The sequence below is a fragment of the Nicotiana sylvestris genome, chromosome 12 (assembly GCF_000393655.2).
Source record: "Nicotiana sylvestris chromosome 12, ASM39365v2, whole genome shotgun sequence".
Classification (NCBI taxonomy): Eukaryota; Viridiplantae; Streptophyta; class Magnoliopsida; order Solanales; family Solanaceae; genus Nicotiana; species Nicotiana sylvestris.
The window spans coordinates 79,016,553-79,040,686 of record NC_091068.1 but is presented as its reverse complement, the minus strand read 5'-3'; the positions used below and the strand labels follow the sequence as shown (position 1 = coordinate 79,040,686).

The window sequence follows — 24,134 nt, the reverse complement described above, 5'->3', positions numbered from 1 at the left end:
CGACTCCAATATCAAAATTTCCACTACCGACTAGAAAACGTCAAATTTCCAATTTCGTCAATTCAAGCCTAATTCTACCACGAACCTCCAAATTACATTTCAGACGCGGTCCCAAGTCCAAAACTCCTAATGGAGCTAACAAAATCATCAAAAATCACATCCGAGATCGTTTACATATAAGTCAACATCCAGTTAACTTTTCCAACTTAAACTTCCAAATAGGAGACTAAGTGTCTCATTTCACAACGAAACCACTCTGAACCCGAACCAACCAACACGATACAATGAAATACAGGTGAGGAATACATAAAGAAGCAGAAATGGGGGAAACAGGGCTATAATTCATGAAATGGCCGGTCGGGTCGTTACAGTGTTCCCTTTTCTATACCTGCGGAGTCGCTTCTGCGACGACAACTCCGTATCTATGGACCACTGCCAAGCTCAGCTTCTTCGCTTCTGCGATCACATGCACGCACCTACGACCACGTAGGTGTGATAAATCCTCTCATATGTGCATCTTCCCATCTCTAGACAAATCCCGCATCTTCACATATGTGGCCGCTTTTGCGGCTCCGCACCTGCGGCCAAAACCTCGCAGGTACGGTTACACCATTCCTGAAGTTTCAACATTTCCTTAAGTCCAAATCTCATTCCGATTTCAATCTGAATCACACACGAGCCCCCCAGACCCTATCCAGTCATACCAACATATCCTAAAACATGATACGAATTTTGTCGAAGACCCAAATCACATAAAAAATATCAAAAACACGATTCACACCAAATTCAAGCCTACTGAAACTAATTAACTTCCAACTTCTAGAACCAATGCCGAACTATATAAACCAACTCCGATTGACCTCAAATTTTGCACACAGGTCATAAATGATACAATGGACCTTTCCAACTCCCAAAACAAAAATTCAAACCCTATATCAACAAAATTAACTCTTGATCAAACCTTTCAACCTTCCAAACCTTCAACATTCTAACTTTCAGCCTCAAACCAACCTACGGGCCTCCAAATCAATATCCGAACATACGCCTAAGTCCAAAATCACTATACGAAGCTATAGGAACCGTCAAAACGTTATTCCGGGGTCATCTACATAAAAGTCAAAGTCCAATTAACTCTAACAACTTAAGCCTCGAACCTTGGAATAAGTATCTCAATCCACTCGGAAACTTCTCAAAACCAAACCAACCACCGCGGCAGGTCACATAACCACAAATGAACATAAAAGAAGTAATAAATGAGGGAACACAACTATAATACATAAAACGACTGGCATGGTAGTTACACAATATTTGTTCATCATTAAATATATAATTGTTTAAATTCAATAACACAAATACATTCAATATTATTAATAAACAATAAAATTAAAAATTTCTCTAATAATTTTTTTTTTAAACAAAATCATTAAATACCATAAATTCTAGCGAAATTTAAAAAATAGAAAAATGACAAATACCCCAAAATATCACAAATTACACAGAATTAAAAATTAGTCTATTTTTTATTTCTGGAATTCAAAAAAAAAATAAAAAAATAATCCTAATTATTTTTTATGGATTTTTTTTAAAATAAAACAGTAAAAAAATCGAATTTCACAAGAGACCTGAATTACATGGGCATTAATTAATATAAAATAAAAAATACACATAATGTATACAGGTTATATAAAAAAGTTTTTGCGAAATACCTATATTTTGGAAGATTTTCGAAAACTTTTAATGTGAATGTAGACCTTCTTTTCTCTCAATTTGACCTCCAATCTTGTTCTACGCCACATATATAACTTGAATCTTGCATTTTTTGGGGGGGAAAATGGGTATGACGTGATTTTTTTGGGTCTTGTGGGCTCCAATGGCGGAAATTATTTTACAAAAGGGGAGGGGATCATCGGGCTAGGAAAGAAGAGGGTGTTTAAATTATTTGGATATAGCGCATGAAATACATGTGCTATACGTTCGTATACCCACACCCTGGGATCTGGGGAGGGTAGTGTGTATGCAGCCCTTACCCCTACCTTGTGAGGATAGAGAGACTGTTTCCAATAGACCCTCGACTTAGGAAAGCATAAGTACCACATTAATGAAAAATATAGACAAGAAGGGACAATACCAAAAATACATATAAAAGCCGAATAAAAACAAGACAGTAAGGTGATCAACAATGAAAGAAAATAATAGTTAGTCATAAAACCTACTACCAATAGAAAGCGAGACTGCGTGCCAATACATATGTCATGGCCACTCTAGACTACCTACTCTACTACCCTAATCCTCGACCTCCATACCTTCCTATCAAGGGTCATGTCCTCAGTCAGCTGAAGCTGCGTCATGTCTTTCCTAATCACCTCTCCCCACCTCTTCTTTGGCCTACCTCTACCTCTCCATAGGCCCTCCAATGTCAACCTCTCATACCTCCTCACTGGGGAGTTTATGCTCCTCCTCCTCACATGACCAAACCACCTAAGTCACGCTTCCCGCATCTTGTCCTCAATAGGGGCCACACCTAATTTGTCACGAATAACCTCATTTCTGATCCTATCTAACCTGGTGTACCCGCACATCCATCTCAATATCCTCATCTCTGCTACTCATCTTCCGGACATGAGCGCTCTTTACTGGCCAACACTCAGCCCCATACAACATCGTTGGTCTAACCACCACTCTATTAGAACTTACCCTTAAGTTTCGGGGGCACTTTCTTGTCACACAAAACACCGAAAGCGAGTCTCCATTTCACCCATCCTGCCCCAATATGATGGGTGACATCTTCATCAATCTCCTCATCCCCCTGAATGATAGACCCAAGGTACTTAAAAATCCCTCTCCTAGGGATGACCTGCGAGTCCAGCCTTACCTCCCCTTCCCCTCCTTGAGTCTCGCCCCTAAACTTACACTCTAAGTATTATGTCTTGGTCCTGCTCAACTTGAAACCTATAGATTCCAGGGTCTGTCTCCATACCTCTAATTGCGCGTTCACACCGTCTCGTGTCTCGTCAATCAATATAATATCATCTACAAATAGCATGCACCACGTCACCTCCTCTTGAATGTGGCACGTCATTACGTCCATCACTAGAGCACATAAAAAGGGGCTTAGTGCCGACCCCTGATGCAACCCCATCATAACTAAAAAATGGTCTGAATCCCCACCCACTGTCCTCACTTGGATGTTTATTCCATAATACATGTCCTTAATCAACCTAACGTAGGAAACCGGTACATCTTATCTAGTATCCAAACATCTCCACAAAACCTCACTCGAAACTTTATCGTACGCCTTTTCCAAGTCGATAAACACTATATACAAGTCCTTCTTTCTCTCCCTATACTGCTCCATCAATCTCCTAACAAGGTGGATGACTTCTATAGTCGAACTCCTTAGCATAAACCCAAACTGATTCTCGAAAATAGACACGCTCCAACTCACCCTTAGCTCTACCACTCTCTCCCAGACTTTCATAGTATGGCTACGCATCTTGATAGCCTGATAGTTATTGCAATTTTGGATATCACCCTTGTTCTTTTATAAAGGAACCATCATGCTCCACTTTCACTCTCCGGGCATCTTCTTCGCTCTAAAAATGACATTAAATAACCTAGTGAGCCACTCTAAGCCTGCCTTGCCCACACTCTTCCAAAACTCCACTGGGATTTCATCCAGCCCGGTCGCTTTACCCCTTCTCATCTTACGCATAGACCCCTCAAATTCATCAATTCTAATCCTCCTATAATACCCAAAGTCATAATGACTTCCGGAGAGTTCCAAATCACCCAATACAATGCTCTTGTCCCCCTCCTTGTTCAAGAGGCTATGGAAATGGGTCTGCCATCTTCGATAGATAAGCCCTTCATCCAACAAAACTCTACCTTCTTCATCCTTGATATACTTCACTTGGTCCAAGTCACCCGCCTTCTTTTCTCGTGCCTTGGCTAACTTGAACAACCTCTTATCTCTACTCCGGCCCTCGAGTTCCTCATACAAATAACTAAATGTTGTAGTATTGGCCGCCGTAAATGCTAGCTTTGCCATTTTCTTAGCCAACATATAATGCTCCCTATTTTCCATCTTCTCCTCCTCGTCTACACTTTCCACTAGCTTCAGATACGCTGCTTTTTTGGTTTCCACTTTTCCTTGCACATCTCTATTCCACCACCAGTCTCCCTTATGACCACCAGAGTAACCCTTTGAGATCCCTAATACCTCTCTCGCGACTTCCCTAATGCACTGCGCAGTCGTAGTCCACATAGCGCTTGCGTCACCACTACTCCTCCAAGCCCCCATAGTCACCACCTTGACACCCCAACTCCCGTGATTTAGGTTCCGTCAAGGCTCCCCACTTTATTCGTATAGCGCATGTATTTATGTGTTATATATACATTCCTTCACCCTTTTTTTAATCACTTATTTTGGTCTCTTGAGTTCAATTTGTTATTACTTTGGTTTCAGACTCGAGATATTTGGTCCATTACTCTTTCACCCAGTGTCAAATTTAGGAATTTATACAAGCGAGTTCAAATAAAGATTAAATTCTCGACTTCATCTGGCAGTAATGCAATACCTGGCTTCATAAATAGAGTTTACCATCCTCTCTTTGTTTGAGGTCATAATAAAACTTCCAAAAATATATTTGCTCCCTTTTTTTCTTTCTCCTATTCTAGGGTTGCCCTTTAAAAACATGTAAATATAAGTTTTAACAAATTCTACTTGTTTGTTAAATTTTATTTTTACTAGCCAATTATTGCAAACTAGAGCAGATAGAAGAGGACTATAACTACATTAATAACTTTTTAATGTAAAAATTCAAAAACTATAAAATATTCTAAATTTAAAAAATATAATTATAAATAAAAAATTCAATGTTTGGTCAATCACGAGAAAGAGGCAAGTAGAATACTTTAAAATATTTAAAATAACAAAAGTATCAAATTGAGATAAACGAATATTCTAACAAAATTTATATATATAGATAAATGGCATAGTATCTTAGGTATTGGGTCTAAATAAATCTTCCAAAGATTGAAAGGTTTAAGTAGCTACATGAGTCTTTTAAATCTACCACTTTTTGGAAAAACTAAAAAATGTGCATGGATAGACCATAGTTAGATTCTATCATCAGACCTAATGCTGCACTGTGGGCCGGTCCCGAACCGGACCGGACCGGGCCCGCGGTCTTAACGGGCCTCACGGGCCTGGTGTGTCGGTCCTAGCGGTCTCTTAAAGCCCGGGACCGACTGGCAGGCTTGGTCCGGGCCCAGCGGGCCTAGCGGGCCTAACGACTATAATTTTAAATTTTTTTTTTTGTTTTTTTTTTAAAAACAGCCCAACGGTCATATTTAAAAAGTAGCCGTTTGGGGTTTTTTTTGACCGTTTGGTAGTTTAGAAAATGGCCATTTGGCCCCAAACTTTATTTTAACCCCAAACTTTATATAATTACACTTTTCCCCATTTTTCAACTATAAATACCCCCTCATTCTTTCATTTTTATTCACCAATTCATCAATATCTCTCAATCTCTCTCAATCTCTCTACTACAATTACTTAATTTATTGTTGAAATTTCGTGAAAAATTGTGAAGTTGTTGAATTGAAGTTTTCAAGTGTTCAACGATTTTCAATTTTCAAGAAGTTGTTCGGCAATCCGGTAAACTCGTTTCAACTCTTACGTTTTAAGAATATATTTTTGTGTGGTTTAGATTGCATAATTATAATTAATATGGCATTTACTTTGAAAAAAATGTTTGGTAAAGGAAAAGATAAAACCGGTGAAAGTAGTGGCCAACCAACTACCCTTCCCCCGGCTCCCCGACCTAGAAAAGATAAGCAAGTTGAAAGTAGTCGCCAACCTAGACGTCCTCCTCCTTCCGTAATTCTTGATAGTGATCACCCTTGTTTTCAATTTACCGATAGTGAATTTTATCATAATGTTGCACCAGGTGATAGATTAGATGATGAAATTATGAATGCTCTTTATCCTAATGAAACCATCTTAGAAAATAATGAGGAAAATGAGGATGATGATGAAACTCAAGCACCGGATTTAGATGATACACCTACTAGTCCTCTTAATAACCCAAGTGATGCACCGGTCGACCCACCTGTAGAAACTCCTACTTTTAATAGAGAACCTGCTAAACGCTTAGAAACATCATTAGTTTGGAATTTTTTTACTCAAGTAAGAGAAAAAAATAAGGCTAAGTGTAAAACTTGTGGGAAATTAATGTCGCATAAATATGTAGGAGACCGTAGCGGCACAGGTAGTTTGACTAGGCACATAAAAACACACCCTAGAGATAAGGCTAGATTTTTTCAAATGAAAGCGCATCTAGAGGGGACAAGTGTAGATTCTGCGATTAACCCTAGTACAGGTTCAAATCTAGTTCAACCAGGAATTAACACTGTCACTGGAGGTATTTTATATTACGATCCAAATAGAGATCGTGAAGAATTAGCAAAGATGATTACTGTTATGTGCTTACCTTATACTTTTGCTTCTAATCCTAATTGGGTTCATTATATTAGAAGAGTTTTTAATCCTACTTATAAAGGTTGGCCTCGCGCAACAGTTAAGAGTGATATTTATAAATTCAAACATGAATATGAACAATATTTGCGGTATTTATTTACTCATATACCTAATCGGATTTCTATTACTACTGATATTGGTAGAAGTGGTAATGATTGTGATTATCTAACTGTTACAAGTCATTGGATAGATGAGGAATGGATAATGCAAAAACGCATAATTGCATATAGAATAATTAATTCGCGTCACACAGGTAAGTTTATAGCTAACACTGTTGCAGATATTTGTAGATATTTTTGCTTTAGCGATAAAATAATGGCAATTTCTATGGATAATGCTTCTAGTAACACTAGTGCTATAGGCATGCTTACAACAACACTAAATCCTGCATTTACTAATATTTTCCATGTTAGATGTATTTGTCATATTTATCATTTAATTGTCGGTGATGGTATGCGAATTTTAAACATAGAAATTGAAAAGGTTAGAATGGCTCTTAATTGGCTTTTTTATTCAAACCGTAGAAGTAGACTTAGAGAGTATTTTAAAAAATGTGATGAATATGGCCTTAGAGAAAGAAAGGTTCCTAAACCTTGCCCGACTAGATGGAATTGTATGTACGAAAGTTTAGTAGTAGCATATGAATATAGAAACCCAATTAATGCAACGTTTAATTCTCGGGTAGGTGGTGAGGATGATGATGAAATGCTTACTACTCAAGATTGGACGAATGTTAAAATTCTTTTAGATTTTTTAGAACATTTTCAAATTGCTACAAATGCATTTTCTGGGCAATATTATCCTACTATTTCAAACTGTTTAGTTTATATTGCAGCACTATCTGATTTGTTTGTTGAATTTGGTGAGGGTGGGGACATTTATGAACTTGCTATAAATGAAATGAAACAAAAGTTTAAAAAATATTTTTTTCCTATCCCTCCTATTTATGGTCTTGCTGCAATGTTAAATCCTACAATGAAATTGGGAGGTCCTCATTTTTGGTATTCAAATATTTATAAGGCTTTAGATCTTTCAAATGAGGAAGTTGCTACACTTGCAGATGCAAAAGCCTCAATTAAAATTAATGCTCAAACAGTTTATAATGCTTATCAACTTGCCTTAGAGCATGCTAGGCCAACTATTCCAACCCCTACTTCGTCTAGCTCACAATCGTCTAAAAGAGCTGCGGGCTTAAAAGCTCTTAAATCTTGGACGGAGTTCAGGGGTTCTCAAGGTGATAATTATGATGAAACTTCACATCTAAATGAGCTTCAAGTTTATTTGTCTCAGGGACTTGAAAAGGAGAATCCAGACGGCTCTTTTGATCTTTTGGAATGGTGGAAGACAAGGGAAAAATATTTTCCGGTTCTTGCAAGGATGGCTCGGGATATTTTATCAATTCAAGCTTCAACTGTTGCATCAGAGAGCGCTTTCAGTCAAGCAAGACTGCAAATAGGTGATCATAGAGCGTCAATGAGGGAGAGCTTGGAAAAATCTGTACTGTTTAGAGATTAGATCCGCTCGGAAAGAAGGAACTTTGGAATTGCAGAATCACAACCGGCGATAGATGAAGCTTATGAAGAAATGATGGCGGAAATTGCGGAGGATGTTGCTTCGCCCGGAAGTGGTGATGAACAAGCTTCTTTTCCACCACCACCAACGCAACCTCATCTGAACCTTGAAGGATTTATGAAATTTGTTAGAGATACAATGTAGATTATGGTGTACCTTGTACTTTGGCATATCTTCTTTTAGTTTTTTTTCCTTTTAATGGTGGTATTAGTACCTTGTTGTGCTCATTCCATTGGGGGAGGAAGACTAAGAAAGATATGCCATTTTTGGTAATAAAAATTATAAGACATGCCCTTGAATATATTTATGCAATATTTTTTGGGTCTTTAACTTGCAATTATTTATAAGCTATAATATATACACATAACATACAATATATACTACAAGAAAATATATAAGGTAATATATACACCTAACATAAGAGGATATATATATACATAACGTACAATATATACTACAAGACAATATACAAGAGAATATATATACACATAACATACAATATATACTACAAGAAAATATATAAGAGGATATATATATACATAACATACAATATATACTACATTACATACAATATATACTACAACAAAATATATAAGTAATAAGTTATAATATATATACATAAGATACAATATATATACTACAAGAAAATATATAAGGTAATATATACACATAAGTAATAAGTTATAATATATATATACATAAGATACAATATATATACTACAAGACAATATACAAGAGAATATATATACACATAACATACAATATATACTACAAGAAAATATATAAGAGGATATATATATACATAACATACAATATATACTACAAGACAATATACAAGAGAATATATATACATAACATACAATATATACTACAACAAAATATATAAGTAATAAGTTATAATATATATACATAAGATACAATATATATACTACAAGAAAATATATATACATATCATACAATATATACTACAAGAAAATATATAAGGGGATATATATATATACATAACATACAATATATACTACAAGACAATATACAATGAAATATATATACATAACATTCTATACTAGTATACTATATATATATATATTAATATGCTTCATGTTGTACTTTGTTATTAATTTATTATGCATGACAATTTAGTGTTTTACTATTGTTTTGTTATTTTTCTTTTTCGTCAAACACTTTAATAATTAGATTTCTACATATATACTACATATATATTTTTAATATAGCCATGATACTACAATAAATTGCCTTACAAAAAAAAAAAAACTCGCTAGGCCCGCGAAGCCCATGAGCCCGGCCCGTTTAGCCCAGGACCACATGGGCTTAGGCCCGTCACGGGCCGGTTCCACCCAGTGAGCCCACGAAGCCCGGGACCGCCAGGCCCGGGACCGCCAGAGCCTAGGCCCACGAAGCCCGGCCCGTTTGGCCCATGAAGGCCCGGGCCCGACCCAGAATACACTCTTAATCAGACCTTCCAGTTTAGATTAACCAACTTTAACCATTGCACAATGCCTCGCCTTTTGTCAATTGGGTTATTTTATAGTGAACTGTCAGAAATGACTATTGTTTGGAGGGTTATTGTTGGACGTAGCTATAATTTAGCCAATAATATTCTATAGCTACTAATTACTTGCCGTGGGATGTATGTTATTGTATTCAATTCGTTTGTATACACTGTATTTAATTCGGATGTATTCGTTCTTATATATTTTACATTTTATTCCATTTTACTGTATTGAATTCTGTTGTATTCAAACACCACAAAATCAAGAAATAGGATATATATCGCTCTATTCAATTCGACTGTATACATTGCATTCAATTTGACTATATTCATTCTTAATTATTTTACTGTGTTTTCTATTTCATTGTATTCAGTTCGACAATATTCAAACAACAAAAAATTACAAAACAGTGATATTCTGTTGTATTCAATTTATTGTATTAATTCATAGTTTCTTTTACATTGTACTCAATTTACTGTATTTAATTTGGTTGTAGTCAAACAACAAAAATTCAAAAAATATAGGGATCTGCTACAAAAAAAATAACCTTCGAAATACATAAATAGAGGCGAAAATACAAAAAAAAACAAATTGTATTTGAATTGAAAAACATAGAATACACTCAAATTTGAGTGTATTTGTACAAAATATAATGTATTTGTATCATTGTATGTGACTCAATAGCAAATAAGAGAATAGCGCTTGTCGGACATGACATCATCCATCCAAGCAAAACACTGTATACATTGTATTAAAACTAAAAAATGGTGACGGACAAAAATCCGGCAAGATTTGAGAATACACTATCACATTGTATCTACCAAAATCTGGTCATACAAACAAAATAAGGCCATAATGTGTATTTCATTGTATTTAATTCGGCTAAAATAAATAAAATACTACTCAAATCTGATAAATACACTCAAATCTGAGAAATCCGATCGATTGACCATGGATTCCAGTCAGAGATGACGGTGGCGTTGGAGGTAATGATGAGGCCGCTGGATTGAGGAATTTAAATTTCTAAATTGAGGAATTTTCATAGCGGGTGAGAGGAGATGCAGTACAAAGGAGAAAAAAATGAAACAGAGGTCGGATGATAGTGTACTGACAGGTTAGGCCAGCAGTGGTTCTCCTTCAAGATTATAACACTAGAGAGACAGAGAGTTTAAGGGAGATGTGGGAGCTGGCTAGGCTGTATCTCGAAGATGAAATAAGGAATATAGGAAAAAGTTACTTTAGGGTTAGAAATCTGTAACGAGCCGGCCGGTCATTTTGTATAGTATAACCATGTTCCCCTATTTATTTCCTCTTCTTTGTTAATTTGTGGTTATGTAACTTGTTGGGGTGGTTGGATTGGCTTCAGTAATGTTTTGGGGTGAATCGGGACACTTGTCTCAAAGTTGGAAGCCTAAGATCGAAGAGTTGACCGGAGTTTCACTTTTGTGTGGATGACTTCAGAATGAAGTTTTGATCATTCCAATTAGCTTCATATGGTGATTTTGGACTTAAGTTTGGATGTTGAATCGTAGGTCCATAGGTTGATTTGATATTTTTTGGAAAAAATTGAAAAGTTGAAGGTTTGGAAAGTTGATAGGTTTGACCGAGGGTTGACATTATTGATATTGGATTTAGATTGTGGTTCCGAGAGTTGGTATAGATTAGTTGTGTCATTTCAAAATTGCATGCAAAATTTGAGCTTATTCGAACTTGGTTTAATAGGATTCGGCGTTAGTTTCAGAAGTTGAATGATCATTAGTTCATTAGGCTTGAATTAAAATTCGATTCGTAGATTTAATATTGTTTGATGTGATTTGAGGCCTCAAGTACCCTCGTGTTTTGTTTTTGGACTTGATGGTATGTTCGGACGGGGTTCCGTAGGCCTCGAGTGTGATTCAGATTGAATTCAGATTTTGTTTGGAGACTTGAAGGATTTTTAATGGTTGTTGTGTATTGGTGCAATTGTAACTGCGATGGCATGGCCACAGATGCATCGCTGCAGAAGTGACCCATTTTTCACAGATGCGAGATGGGGATGGGTGGGCTAGGACCGTAGGTGCGGATAGCTGTGCGCAGATGCATAACCGCGGAACTGATCATTTCTCCACAGATGCGAATTTGGACTGTTGGCCAGGAGAACGCAGGTGCGTCATTTTTCCGTAGATGCGCATATGGGTGCGCAAAAGTGGTTTCATGGGCTTAAGAAATATCGCATCCGCAATGTTTGGAGATACAAAGCTTCATAAGCGGCTATTGGACCGCAAAAGCAGAAATCGTTGGGAAGAAATATGCTAGATCGAGGGTTTTCTTTTATTTTCTACTTTTTGAGTTATGAGAGCTCGATTTTGAGCGATATTTGATGGGATCTTCAGGGTCTGGATCAGGGTGAATGTTTTTGACTTGGTTTTATTCGCTAATCATGATTCCATCATTGTTTTTATCATTTAAGTAGTTATTTGAGTTGGAGAAATTGGGGGGGGGGGGTTGTAAAAACTTTCCTAAACTGTAAATTGGGGATTTGAAGGTTGATTTGAGGTCGAAATTGGATAATTTTGATATGGTTAGACTCGTATCGGAATGGGTGTTTCAGAAATTGTAAGTTTGGTCGGGTTATGAGGTGCGGGCTCAGGGTTAAAGTTTTGAGTTGAATTTTTTTATTTTCATTAAAGATTGAAACTTCATTACCCAAAATTTCATTAAAGTTATTTCGGCCAGATTTCAAGCCATCCAGAGTTGGATTTGCATGGAAAGGGCTTACTAGTGGATTGAATTGGCTTGTTGGGGGTAAGTATCTTGCCTAACTTTATGTGAGGGAAACTACCCCTTGCGATTGGGGTTGATTGTGTTATTTGTATTATATGAAAGACGTGTACACGAGGTGACGAGTGTGTACATGGGCTTATATGTTGTATTTTGATCGGTTTAAACTTTTTAGACTTCTTCCATGCATTTAATTGAATTTTTTCTTAATATGTTATATCTTCCATTGTTGAATTTTATCTCACATGCTCTATTTGACGTTGTTAGCATATGTTCTATCCTTTATCATTAAGTTTGTTCTTTTATGCTTTATTAGAAGTTGTCATCTCTCTTTTTCACGACCCAAACCGAAGGGCCGCGATGGGCACCCAATGACTTACTCAATCGAGTACAAACGTAACATATCTTCCTTATCGTACTATCATGGGTAAATGATCCAAAAGGCTGCCATGAGATAACCTGAATAAAACATAAGGGAATAATCGACATAAGACGACCTAACAAGATATACAAACTTATACATGTGACATACGAACCTCTAAGGCCGACATTATCATTTGTACACTCAAAATAAAATTCAACAAGGCAATACAAGTATCCATATGCATGACATATGTCTACAAGCCTCTAAGAGAATAAAAACATCATAAAGGTCGGGACAGGGTCCAGCCACACCAATCATTACATGTATAAAGCATACTGACCAAATAGGCAACTCCGGACCAAGTGGAGTGCTACAACACCTTCCCCTAAGATGATAGCCTACTAGGAAGATTGTCAACCTGTCTATCGGGACCTGCGGGCATGAAACACAGCATCCCTAGGCAAAATGGACGTCAGTACGAATATAGTACTAAGTATGTAAGGAAGGAAAACATAAAAAAGAACAGTAATTTAAAGAGAGATAGAGAAGATACAACATGTAACATCTGAGTACTTTTGAGGGTGATTGACATGAAATGCATGTTACATATATATACATATACTTTTAAAAACATACGCCTTTGTGGGAATCATCATCATCATCATACCCGGCCTTGAGGAGGACTCGGTAAACGTACCCAGCCATCATAAGGCTCGGTAGAATCGTACCCGGCCATCATAAGGCTCAGTAAACCCAACTGATTAGTAGGTATCATATATACTTGCTTAGAATAACTGTATAAGTAAAGAACAACATGGACAACCTTAGTTCCTAGAAGCAAATCTGTTATGAAATAGCATATCATTTATGTTCATTTCACTTTAGATCATGTTAAAATAAAGAAGGAAGTGCCTTAACATACCTTTGCAATCTTCTATCCAATCATCAACCAAGCTCAATATGAGCTTTTTACGTCTACAATGAGTAAACCGACTTGTCATGATCATAGAAGTGTTGTGACTCTATTATTTCGGAACCAATATTCTACAAGAAAACGGACAATACCTTCCCTATTTTTACTACATCCCATAAGTTACTAAAAGTCATTAAACATTCCAAACAACATCAATAATAATCATGTTAAACCTTCCAAAGCTGTCCACTAATCAACATTATTACTAACAAGCTTTTCAATAGATATCTCACAAGTTCTAGCTTCAACAACATAGCCACAACTTGGATAAGCTTAAATAAATATAGAGTAAGAGGTTCCATACCTTTAAACAGATAGAAAAACTACAATTTGAGCTTACTTCACCACAAAATATCCTTCCAACGCAACCACAAGAACAAGAAAGCAAAATTAACAATCGATTCAGGTTTCTCGGTACTAGAATCACTTTGGAAGACTTGAAATAACCTAGGGTTGATATGAATACCTTGGGAGAGTATTTTAGAGAATGTAAAACACGTTAAACAACCCCCCCCCCCTCAATGAACTGCAACCACACCAAAATCAGCAACCACAAGAAGAACAAGAAACTCACTAGCGCCACGAGATTCCCGACTCTTTATTTGTGTTGTTTGCCCTTGGTTTGTGTCTTTGATCATGAGAGACCTTTGAGAGAGTGTTTTTAGGTGTCTAGGTTCTGAAGATGTTGAAAATGAATTTGTTAAAACAGGGTTGTAGGCGTTACACACAAATATATATAAAGATATCTCAACTTCCTAAGTGGGTCCAATAGGAGTTGCTTACGCTAGTCTCGCGAAAATACGAATATCTCTCTACTCCGAAGTCATACTGGCGAACGGTTTAGTGGGTTGAAAACTAAATTTGTATATCTTCAATTAGGTAGGCTGAGCATCCCATAACTCCAAGTATATTTTACGAAAAGCATGGCTACATTTGAGCTAATTTTCATCACATTATGAAAGTGACTTGTGATGATCTTTGACAACTTTTGTTCCACAACTTAGTTGACTTCAAAAACATAACACATGACTATAATACGACTTGAATAACTCATAACATAACCTCCTTATCATTTTAATTACCCTAGTCTCACCCCAAAAGTACATGATATAACATTCTCAGCTTGTCGACTTTCGAAGAAACTTATTTTCTTCAATCCGTTTAGCTTCTAAGCTTTCCGACCCTCTCGGTACTTGTTATTCATGATCTTAAATATTTGTAACCCTCAAGGTAGTATGATTAACTTACTTTATGTACTTCCAAATAGGATCTCATTTTCGAGCTTACATCAATTGATTTACAGCGTACTTTTGCATGCGAAAGCATGGGGTCTAACATCATTCCCCCCTTTGGAACATTCGTCATCGAATATTGAACGACTCACTTGTCAATCTCATAACCTTTAGCTTTTATGAATACTTTAATATTGTCCTTTCCATCTAGGCAACTATTCTGTGAATAAATCTAAAGGCCAGTGCATTCCCCTTTTAGGCATATTTCTCCCATCACGACTTGTGGTTGGAATTCTTCCTATCTCGTAATTGTTTCTACATTCTATCATGCAGCCTGTACATCTCTGTCCTTGTTTGTGCGCCTATGTGACTCTTATCTCCTTTCAGCCAATCTCTAGGCCTCAGTTTGTGAACATATACATAACTTTGACAAGTTGTCCCTCTAGGCATCTATAGTTGTACTGAAGTTCTTCGCTTGGTACTTTGTCGAACTTACGACTATTTCTATATCGTGTTCCATAGCCTTGGTTATTTATGCTTATGGCTTTACTACATCTAGGTAGGTTATACTCTACCATAACACTTACTTCAGTTTATTATTACTGAGGTTTGCTACCCAAGTCCAGGTTACTCTCTCGCTGCTTATCCTATATGTATAAATCTAAGTCCTTTAATGCTTCCTCGTTACCGTTCATCTTAGGAATGACATCCTAATCTCATCTTATACATTGGAACTTTTATCCATCTAATGTTGATGCACCTTAATGTTGATTTGTAATCTACCATTGATAACTTGAAACGTGTTACGTAATACATTATCACTAAGGCTCACGTCTCATCGGGGAATATCTGAAGTTATTTTTCCGATCCACCTGGGGATGATACTATACTTCAATAACCGTACTTCATGGCATCCAAACATGATTCATCCTATGGGGCTATTCTAATCCTGTACAATTCATGAAATCCCTTCTCTTTGAATCATTACTCAATCGAAATCCTCTTATCAATCACAATTACACCCTTATTCTACTACCAGGGCAGCATTCTATCTCTTCTAAATGCTCCTAGTTTTAGACTCTTTCGAGTTAATTCAGGATATACTGAGCTTTCTATAACTTACAAAAACCATCAACTCTTTTGTTTTGATGAACTTAATCGTCAGGCCTTGCGTATTCTTGTCACCTTCTCACTACATTTTCTTATCCTTACTCTTATCTACCTAAAACCTTGTTGCTCTACCATACTTTAGCTTGATACCTACATATATCTATTTATACTACTCACAATCTTCCTTTAAATTACTAGCACCATAGATTTCATTTCGTGCCTTCTCAGTTCTCTTTAAATGTAAACAATTACTTTTCCTAGTCATTCTGCCACTTGTTACATGAATACTTGGCTTATCATAGTGCCCACACATATTAGAATTCCGTGTAACCCATATGATCTTGAATACTACTTTTGATTTTACTTACCGTTCATTAGTCACAATAGGTGCCACTTTCTTATGGAGTGCATACAATGTTGTAGAGGGACTGTTATTACGACATCATTTCTTCTTCAGTTTACTATGCTTAGGCCGAAGCCTTCTTCCTTGTTTCCTTAGCTAGTCTTTTGTTGTAGTATTCATGGGAGACCCTCTAACTCTTGTAAGGCTGAAAGCTTATTACATCGTATACCCGATGGAATTTTTGATGTTCTTACACGCCTATAAATATCCTTAGTTACATACCTTCATTCCCTTGTTCTCATAGGGTTACTTCTGAACTCATATTTTTTATTTCCTCCTCAGTGGAACTCGCTTTTATTTCCGTAACACTTATACGGTACCTTTATCTACCTCAACTCCTATCTAGATATTTCTCTAGGATTATGATCTCATATTTGTGAGACTAAATTCCCTATGCTGGGGCTCACTAGATTTATCTTTCACGATTTGCTGATTTATCTATGACCTCATGTCTAGCTATAATTAGGCTCTTCCTGAATCAACTACAGACTACTCGTTGGTCCATTCTTATATCTATATATTCCACGTAATCTCTCTTGGGTTATTTGCTTTGTCTTAACTTACCTCTTGACTTATGTATCAAGTGTTCATTCGTACATATTTATCAATAACATCGTAGGCAGGAACACTTCCTCTCCCTGGTGTCATGCTTGCATAATGTTCTAGATTCGTACATATCTGTAGGATCTAAATAAATGCAATCTCATTACTTTTACCTTTTTACCACATTTTCCTTTACTATTTTGTAGTTAACTGAACCACATAATTTGACGTAATACTATATCAAACCATCTTTACCCCTCTCTTCATCTTTGGCATCTTTTTACATCTTCACTAACTCTTACTCGCCTTGTAGTGACCCTTCTATACCAAGGATGACTGAATTTCTAATGCACGAGGGTGACACCTAGTGTAACTGCCACACTTATCCCCTGAAGATTAACTTTGCTCACAGTGCTTGCTTTAGGCAAGCGTATTCCTGAATTACCTTTAAAGGGTATTCTTCTTATATCTGAAATTCACATGATGCTGACTATTGTCAAATCCTTTGGCCCCTAATTCATGTTCAGTTTATCTTGTTCACTAGCCCATACTGATTTCTATTATTCCGGGGGTCTAATTTTTTGTTCTAGTAATCGCGTTGGAATCACCAACTCATTTCTCGAAATGAGGGATGACTTTTAGCTTATACTCTTTTATTGTATTAAGGCCAATCACCTCTTGTCTTTTCCTTCACATGACTATAGACCATGTCATCTTGTCATATTCTGATTTACCATTATCACCCATTTATCACATCTTACTCATAATGCTTCCTTTACTCTCTTCTTATTCTCTTGCTAGTATTTCTGTGTATCACCTTATTCTTAAAACTTCAACAAAACATTCCTTTGCTTTTAGCTCCCTTTGCACCATCTCACTAGCCCTTCGAGTGGCCTAACATTATCTCTTTACTAGGGAAGGGAGTCATACTAAGGTAAATATTTATCCCTTCTAGTATTCATATCTAACTATACTATTCTAGAGTGCACCATCTGGGTGTCTCACATGGAGAACTATTACCACGTTTGCAATATCCTTAGGAAATGTCAGCTAATGCTAAAAATCCATCCACCATTTTAGGTTACTCTAACCCCAGCTAGATCCTGATATCCCATCATTTCCTTAAACTATATTTGTTAGCTCTCAAAGGGCATAACTAAGATGGGTATGGCCAATTGTACATACCTCTATTACTGTTGAAGGTAACTCAGAATGCTTATATTTCTCTGCCTGAATTGTAAATACTGATAATCTTCACTAACTGGGTACCTCGTACCCTTCTTCACCTTGCTTCCTTTACTTGTTAAAACTTGTATCTACCTTCTGATTCTCTTGTTGCCTTTTATTATATGGATGCATAGATATTCATGCCTTAAGGCTCCTTATCAAGAAGCTTACATGTCTTAGTACACACATGAACTGCTGAAGACCTCACATTTACTCATCATAAGCATGATGCAAAATCAAGTTCCTCTGACTCAACTCTTCGACAACCATATTCAATCTCCTAGCAACTGTCTTTCTGGAAAATAAGTATCGTTGTATTACAAATAAAATAGAATTTAGGAGTTTGAGTTCTTACAATTGAGCTCTACCACACGATCTAGAGTAAAAAGAAAGAGTGGCAGTCCTAAATGCCCTATAGTCTCTTGCTTATAAGTGTGGTGCACAACACACCCATAAGAAAGACTTTACTAGACATGGCTTGTGGAATCCCTAGGACAAAGCTACTCTGATGCCAAGTTTGTCACAACCCAAACCGAAGGGTCGCGACGGGCACCTGGTGCATTACTCACTCGATTACCAACATAACATATCTTCCTTATCGTACTATCATGAGTAAATGATTCGGAAAGGTTGTCATCAGATAACCAGAATAAAATGTAACGGAATACTCGACATAGGATGACCCAACATGATATACAAATTTATACATGTGACATACGGGCCTATAAGGCTGACATGATCATTTGTACACTCAAAACATATGCTGACAAGGCCATACAAGTATCCAAATACATGACATATGTCTGCAAGCCTGTAAGAGTACAAAAATGTTATAAAGGCCAGGATAAGGCCCCGCCATACCAATCATTACATGTCCAAAGCATACTGACCAAATAGGCAACTCCGGAGCAAGTGGAGTGCGCCAACACCTTCCACTGAGTTGATAGCCTACCAGGAAGACTGTCGATCTATCCATTGCGACTTGCGTGCATGAAACGCAACGTCCCTAGGCAAAAGGAACGTTAGTGCAAATAAAGTGCGTAAGGCATGAAAGCATAAATAAGAACAGTAATGTAAAGAGAGATAGAAAAGATACAACATGTAACATCTGAGTGTCTTTGAGGACGACTGACATGAAATGCATGATACATATATATACATATACTTTTAAAAACACACGCCTCATCATTATCATATCGTACCCGTCCTTAAAGAGGACTCAATAAAAACATACTCGACAATCATAAGGCTTGGTAGAATCGTACCCGGCCACGTGGAGCTCAGCAAACCCAACTGATTAGTGATTATACAATAAGTGTCATATCCTACCGATTATAGTGTGGCTTGGTAGAGTAAAATAGATACATATATATAATGTATGCTGAACTCATGGAATCATGTTCTAAACCTTTTGGGGTGACGTAAGGTCGTCGCACCTTTGACTAACATTATGGATATCCATACCATCAATATGAACCTCACTAGGATTAAAGGATCATACATATTTGCTTAGAACAACTTTATAAGGAAAAAAACAACAGGGACATCCTTAGTTGCTAGGAATAGATTTGTTATGAAATAGTGTATCGTTTATGTTTATTTCACTTTAGATCATGCCAAAAGAAAGAAGGAAGTGCCTTAATTTACATTTGAAATCTTCTCTCCAACCGTCAACCAAGCTCAATATGATCTTTTTACGTTTACAATGAGTAAACCGACGTCGTCGTCATCATATAAGTGTTGTAACTCTTATATTTCGAAACCAATATTCTACAAGAAAACGGATGGAACCTCCTCTATTTTTACTACATCCTATAAGTTACTAAAAGTCACCAAAAATCCCAAATAACATCAATAATAATCATATTAATCCTCCTAAAATAGTCCACCAATCAACAACATTACTAACAAGCCTTTCAATAGATATCTCACAAGATCTAGCTTCAACGACCTAGCTGCAACTTGGATAAGCTTAAATACATGTAGAGAAAGAGGTTATGTACCTTTAAACAGATAGAACAAATCAAATTTGAGCTTACATCACCATGAAATATCGTTCCAAAGCAACCACAAGAACAAGAAAGCAAAACTAGCAATCAATTCGGGTTTGTCAACACTAGAATCACTTTGGAAGACTTGAAATCACCTAGGGTTGATATGAAAACCTTGGGAACTATTTTACATAACTTAAACCATGTTAAACAACCCCCCACACGAGCTGTAACCACATCAAAATCAGTAACCACAAGAAGAACAAGAAGCTCACTAGCGACGCGAGATTCCCGACACTTGATTTGTGTTATTTGCCATTGGTTTGGGTCTTGGATCATGAGAGAACTTTAAGAGAAAGTTTTTAGGTGTCTAGGGTCTGAAGAGAGTGAAAACGAATGAGTTAAAATGGGGATGTAGGCATCACTCACTCTCTCTCTCTCTCTCTCACTCTCTCTCTCTCTCTCACACACACACACACATACACACACACACACACACACACACACACACACACATATATATATATATATATATATATATATCAACCGCCTAAGTAGGTCCCATAGGGAGCCGCTTGCGCAGTATCACAAAAGTGCGAATATCTCTCTAATCCGATGTCGTATCGACGAACGGTTTAGTGAGTTAAAAACTAGACTCGTAGATATAAAATTTGGTAGGATGATTATCCCGTAATTCCATTTGTATTGGGAGAAAAGCCTAGCTACATTTGACCTAATTTTTATCACATCATGCATGTGACTTGTGATGACTTTTTCCAACTTTTTTTCCACGACAGACTTGACTTTAAAACGTAACACACGACTATCATATGACTAGAATAACTCATAACATAATCTCCTTATAATTTTAATCACTCTAGTCTCACCCCCAAAGTACATGTTGTAAGAATACCAACTTGTCGATTTTTGACGAAATTTATTTTCTTCAATTCATTTATCTTCTACGTTTTCCAACCCTCTTGGTAATTTTTATTCATGATTTTAAATATTTTTAACTTCCAAGGTAAACTTACTTTATGTACTTCTAAAGTGGATCTCATTTCAGAGCTTACATCAATTGACTTGCGACGTACTTTTGCGTACAAAAGCATGGGTGTAACACTCTTATTTTCACGTTATCTCTTTTATTGTTGAATTATTCTTATTTGAAGTTTTTGATTGTTAGGATATCCTTCCTCGTTGAGTATTCCTCATCCATTTTGTTATTACTGAGATTCTTGTTCACATCATTGGTTGAGTCGTAGGCTATATGTTGTGGTAACATTTGGTATTGTTGATTTTTTGGCAAGTGTTTTGGCATATAGGCACATGTGGCACGAGTTGATTTTTATGTTGTAATATTGATATGCATGTGGTGGTATAAGTATAAGGGTTGATACACATGTGGTGAGATAAGGTGGGATTAATGCATGTGTTGCTAGTAAATGAATTAGTTGAAGCCATGTGATGAGATAAGGGATCTAAAACGCGTGTAGGTATTTAGGGAAAAAAATTTTCAAAATAAATGCAAGGCTCATGCTGTGATATAAGGAAGATTGTAATTGTGACTTGTGAAATGAGATTGTGAGGTGTGGTACCTCGATTGTGATTCTTGTTGTACGTTCTTTGTTAAAGGCTTGTTAGTTGAACAGTTTTGTTATTTCTTCATTTATCGTACTTGTAATTGTCCGTATTTAATTACTAGTCGTTTGTATCATGTGTTCACTCCTTGTTGTCCCTATTTCCTTAATTTCTGTTGTTAGTCTATATTATTGTACTGCTTTATTATCATTTATTTCCTCATTTTCCGTTATTAGTCTATATCATACTCTGCTATGTTTTTCTTGTCCAAGTAGATGTATTGACCTGGCCTCATCACACTCTACTGAGGTTACGCTTGATACTTATTAGGTACCACTATGGCGTACTCATACTATACTTCTACACATTTTTTGTATATCCAGGTACATCTGTTTATGCTAGCGTCAGTGATCGTTCAGTTATTTTCCGGTGGCTTCAAGGAATACATGTCCGACGCTTGCAAGCCTCGAAGTCACCTTCCGCTATTTCTTTTACTACTATTATTCCTATTGTCGGATATTGTTGTATTAGAGATCTTAGTACATTTCTATAGATCTTATGACTCAGTTCCACCGGTTTTGGAAAGTTTATTACCGATGTTCTATTTTGGAGTTATTATGAACTTTATCAGTTTATTTCATTGTCTTAGTTTGTTATTTCTGTTAAATTATCAATGAATGTTAGGATTACCTAGTATTAGAGAGTAGGTGTAATCATGACATCCTAAGGCGGGAATTTGGGGTTGTGGTAAGTTGGTATTAGAGCTCTAGGTTTACAGGTGTTACAAGTCATAAGCAAGTTTTTGCGGATCGGTATGGAGACGTCTATACTTATCTTCGATAGGCTATGGAACTATTATCCACTTCTTTGATTCCTTATCGTGCTAATTTGTCGATTTAGAAATCTGAGTCTTTGTCTTTCTATTCTCTCACAGATGGTGAGGATACGCATAGCTAGATCAGATGATTAGACACCTGCCCGAATAGTGACGGAGGAGCAACCGACAGGTTCGTTTGGGGAACAGGCACCCGAGGCGACTGTTACTACCCCTAGACTTCAGGAGACCCTAGCACGGTTCTTGAGCATGTTCGGTACTATATCTCATATAGGATTGATTTTCCTTGCACCGGCTACATCTCAGGCTGGGGGAGGAGCTCAAATTCCCACAACATGTACTTCAGAGCAACGAGTCCATATTAATCAGGTACCAAGTATTATGCCAGCTCAACCCGTTATTCTGGTTCAGCCTAAGGTCAGGCCAACGGCATTTGAGGAGGAGTAGAGGAGACTGGAGAGGTTCAAGAAGTATGATTCTCCTACATTTAGTGGCGCATATACAGAGGATGCACATGGTTTTCTAGAGAAGTGTCACTGTATTTTCCACACCATGGGTATTGTGGAGATGAGAGAAGTTGTTTTTACTAAATTCCAGCTGTCAGGCATGGCGTATAGTGGTCGCGAGCTTACAAAGAAAGTAGGCCAGCTGATGCAGCCCCAATCATTTGGGCTCAATTTTTAGAGATGTTTTTGAGAGAGTTTGTCCGCCAGACCCTTCGGGATGCATAATGCACGAAGTTTGAGCAGCTGTGTAAAGGGACTATGTCAGTGTCAAAGTATGTTATCACAATCAGTGAGTTGTCCTGACATGGACTTGCCTTGGTTTTTACAGTTAGAGAATGAGTCCACAAATTCATCGAGGGGCTCAGTTATGGTCTTGGATTCAATATAGCTCGACAGTTTGAGATAGATACTCTATTTTAGCAAGTTGTAGAGATTGCTCAGAGATTGGAGGTTATACGAGACTGGGAGAAGGAGGACAGGGAGGCCAAGAGGCCTCGAGATTCTGCAGGGTATAGTGGAGCCCACGTTCTAGTTGGATCTCATTGTGGTAGAGGATATGTAGGCCGCGAAATTCATTCAACACTCCCAGCTACTAGTAGTGCTCTGGCTATTCTGAGGTCTCAGGTTGCCCATTATGCACAACCACTTTCCAATGCACCTCATATGCGGGGTGCCTTCAGCGGGCAGTCCAGTCGATCGGGCCAAAGTCAGATTTTAGCAGCCATGCCCACCAAGATCTTGTTTCGAGTGTGGTGATATCAGACATATGGTGATAGACTATCCCAGACTTATGAGGGGTGCACCTCCACAGACTACTTAGGCTCTACTGATTCCATCTGGTCCAGAGGCCATGGTTACTGCTCCAGTTGCTGCTCCACCTGCTCTGCCAGCTACGGATGGAGGCCAGGTAGGTAGAGAACGCCCTAGAAGAGAAATCTAGGCTCGATTCTATGCTTTTCCTAGTAGGACGGAGGCGGTTGCACCA

The 24,134-nt window shown here is 37.3% G+C and overlaps 1 protein-coding gene across 1 annotated transcript; it reads right to left on the bottom strand.

The window, feature by feature from the left end:
• Positions 1–3,568: 3,568 nt before the first annotated feature.
• On the bottom strand, positions 3,569–4,300 carry LOC104246748 (uncharacterized). The gene has a single exon (XM_009802622.1). The coding sequence runs from the start codon at positions 4,298–4,300 to the stop codon at positions 3,569–3,571; it is 732 nt and encodes a 243-aa protein (XP_009800924.1).
• Positions 4,301–24,134: the final 19,834 nt, after the last annotated feature.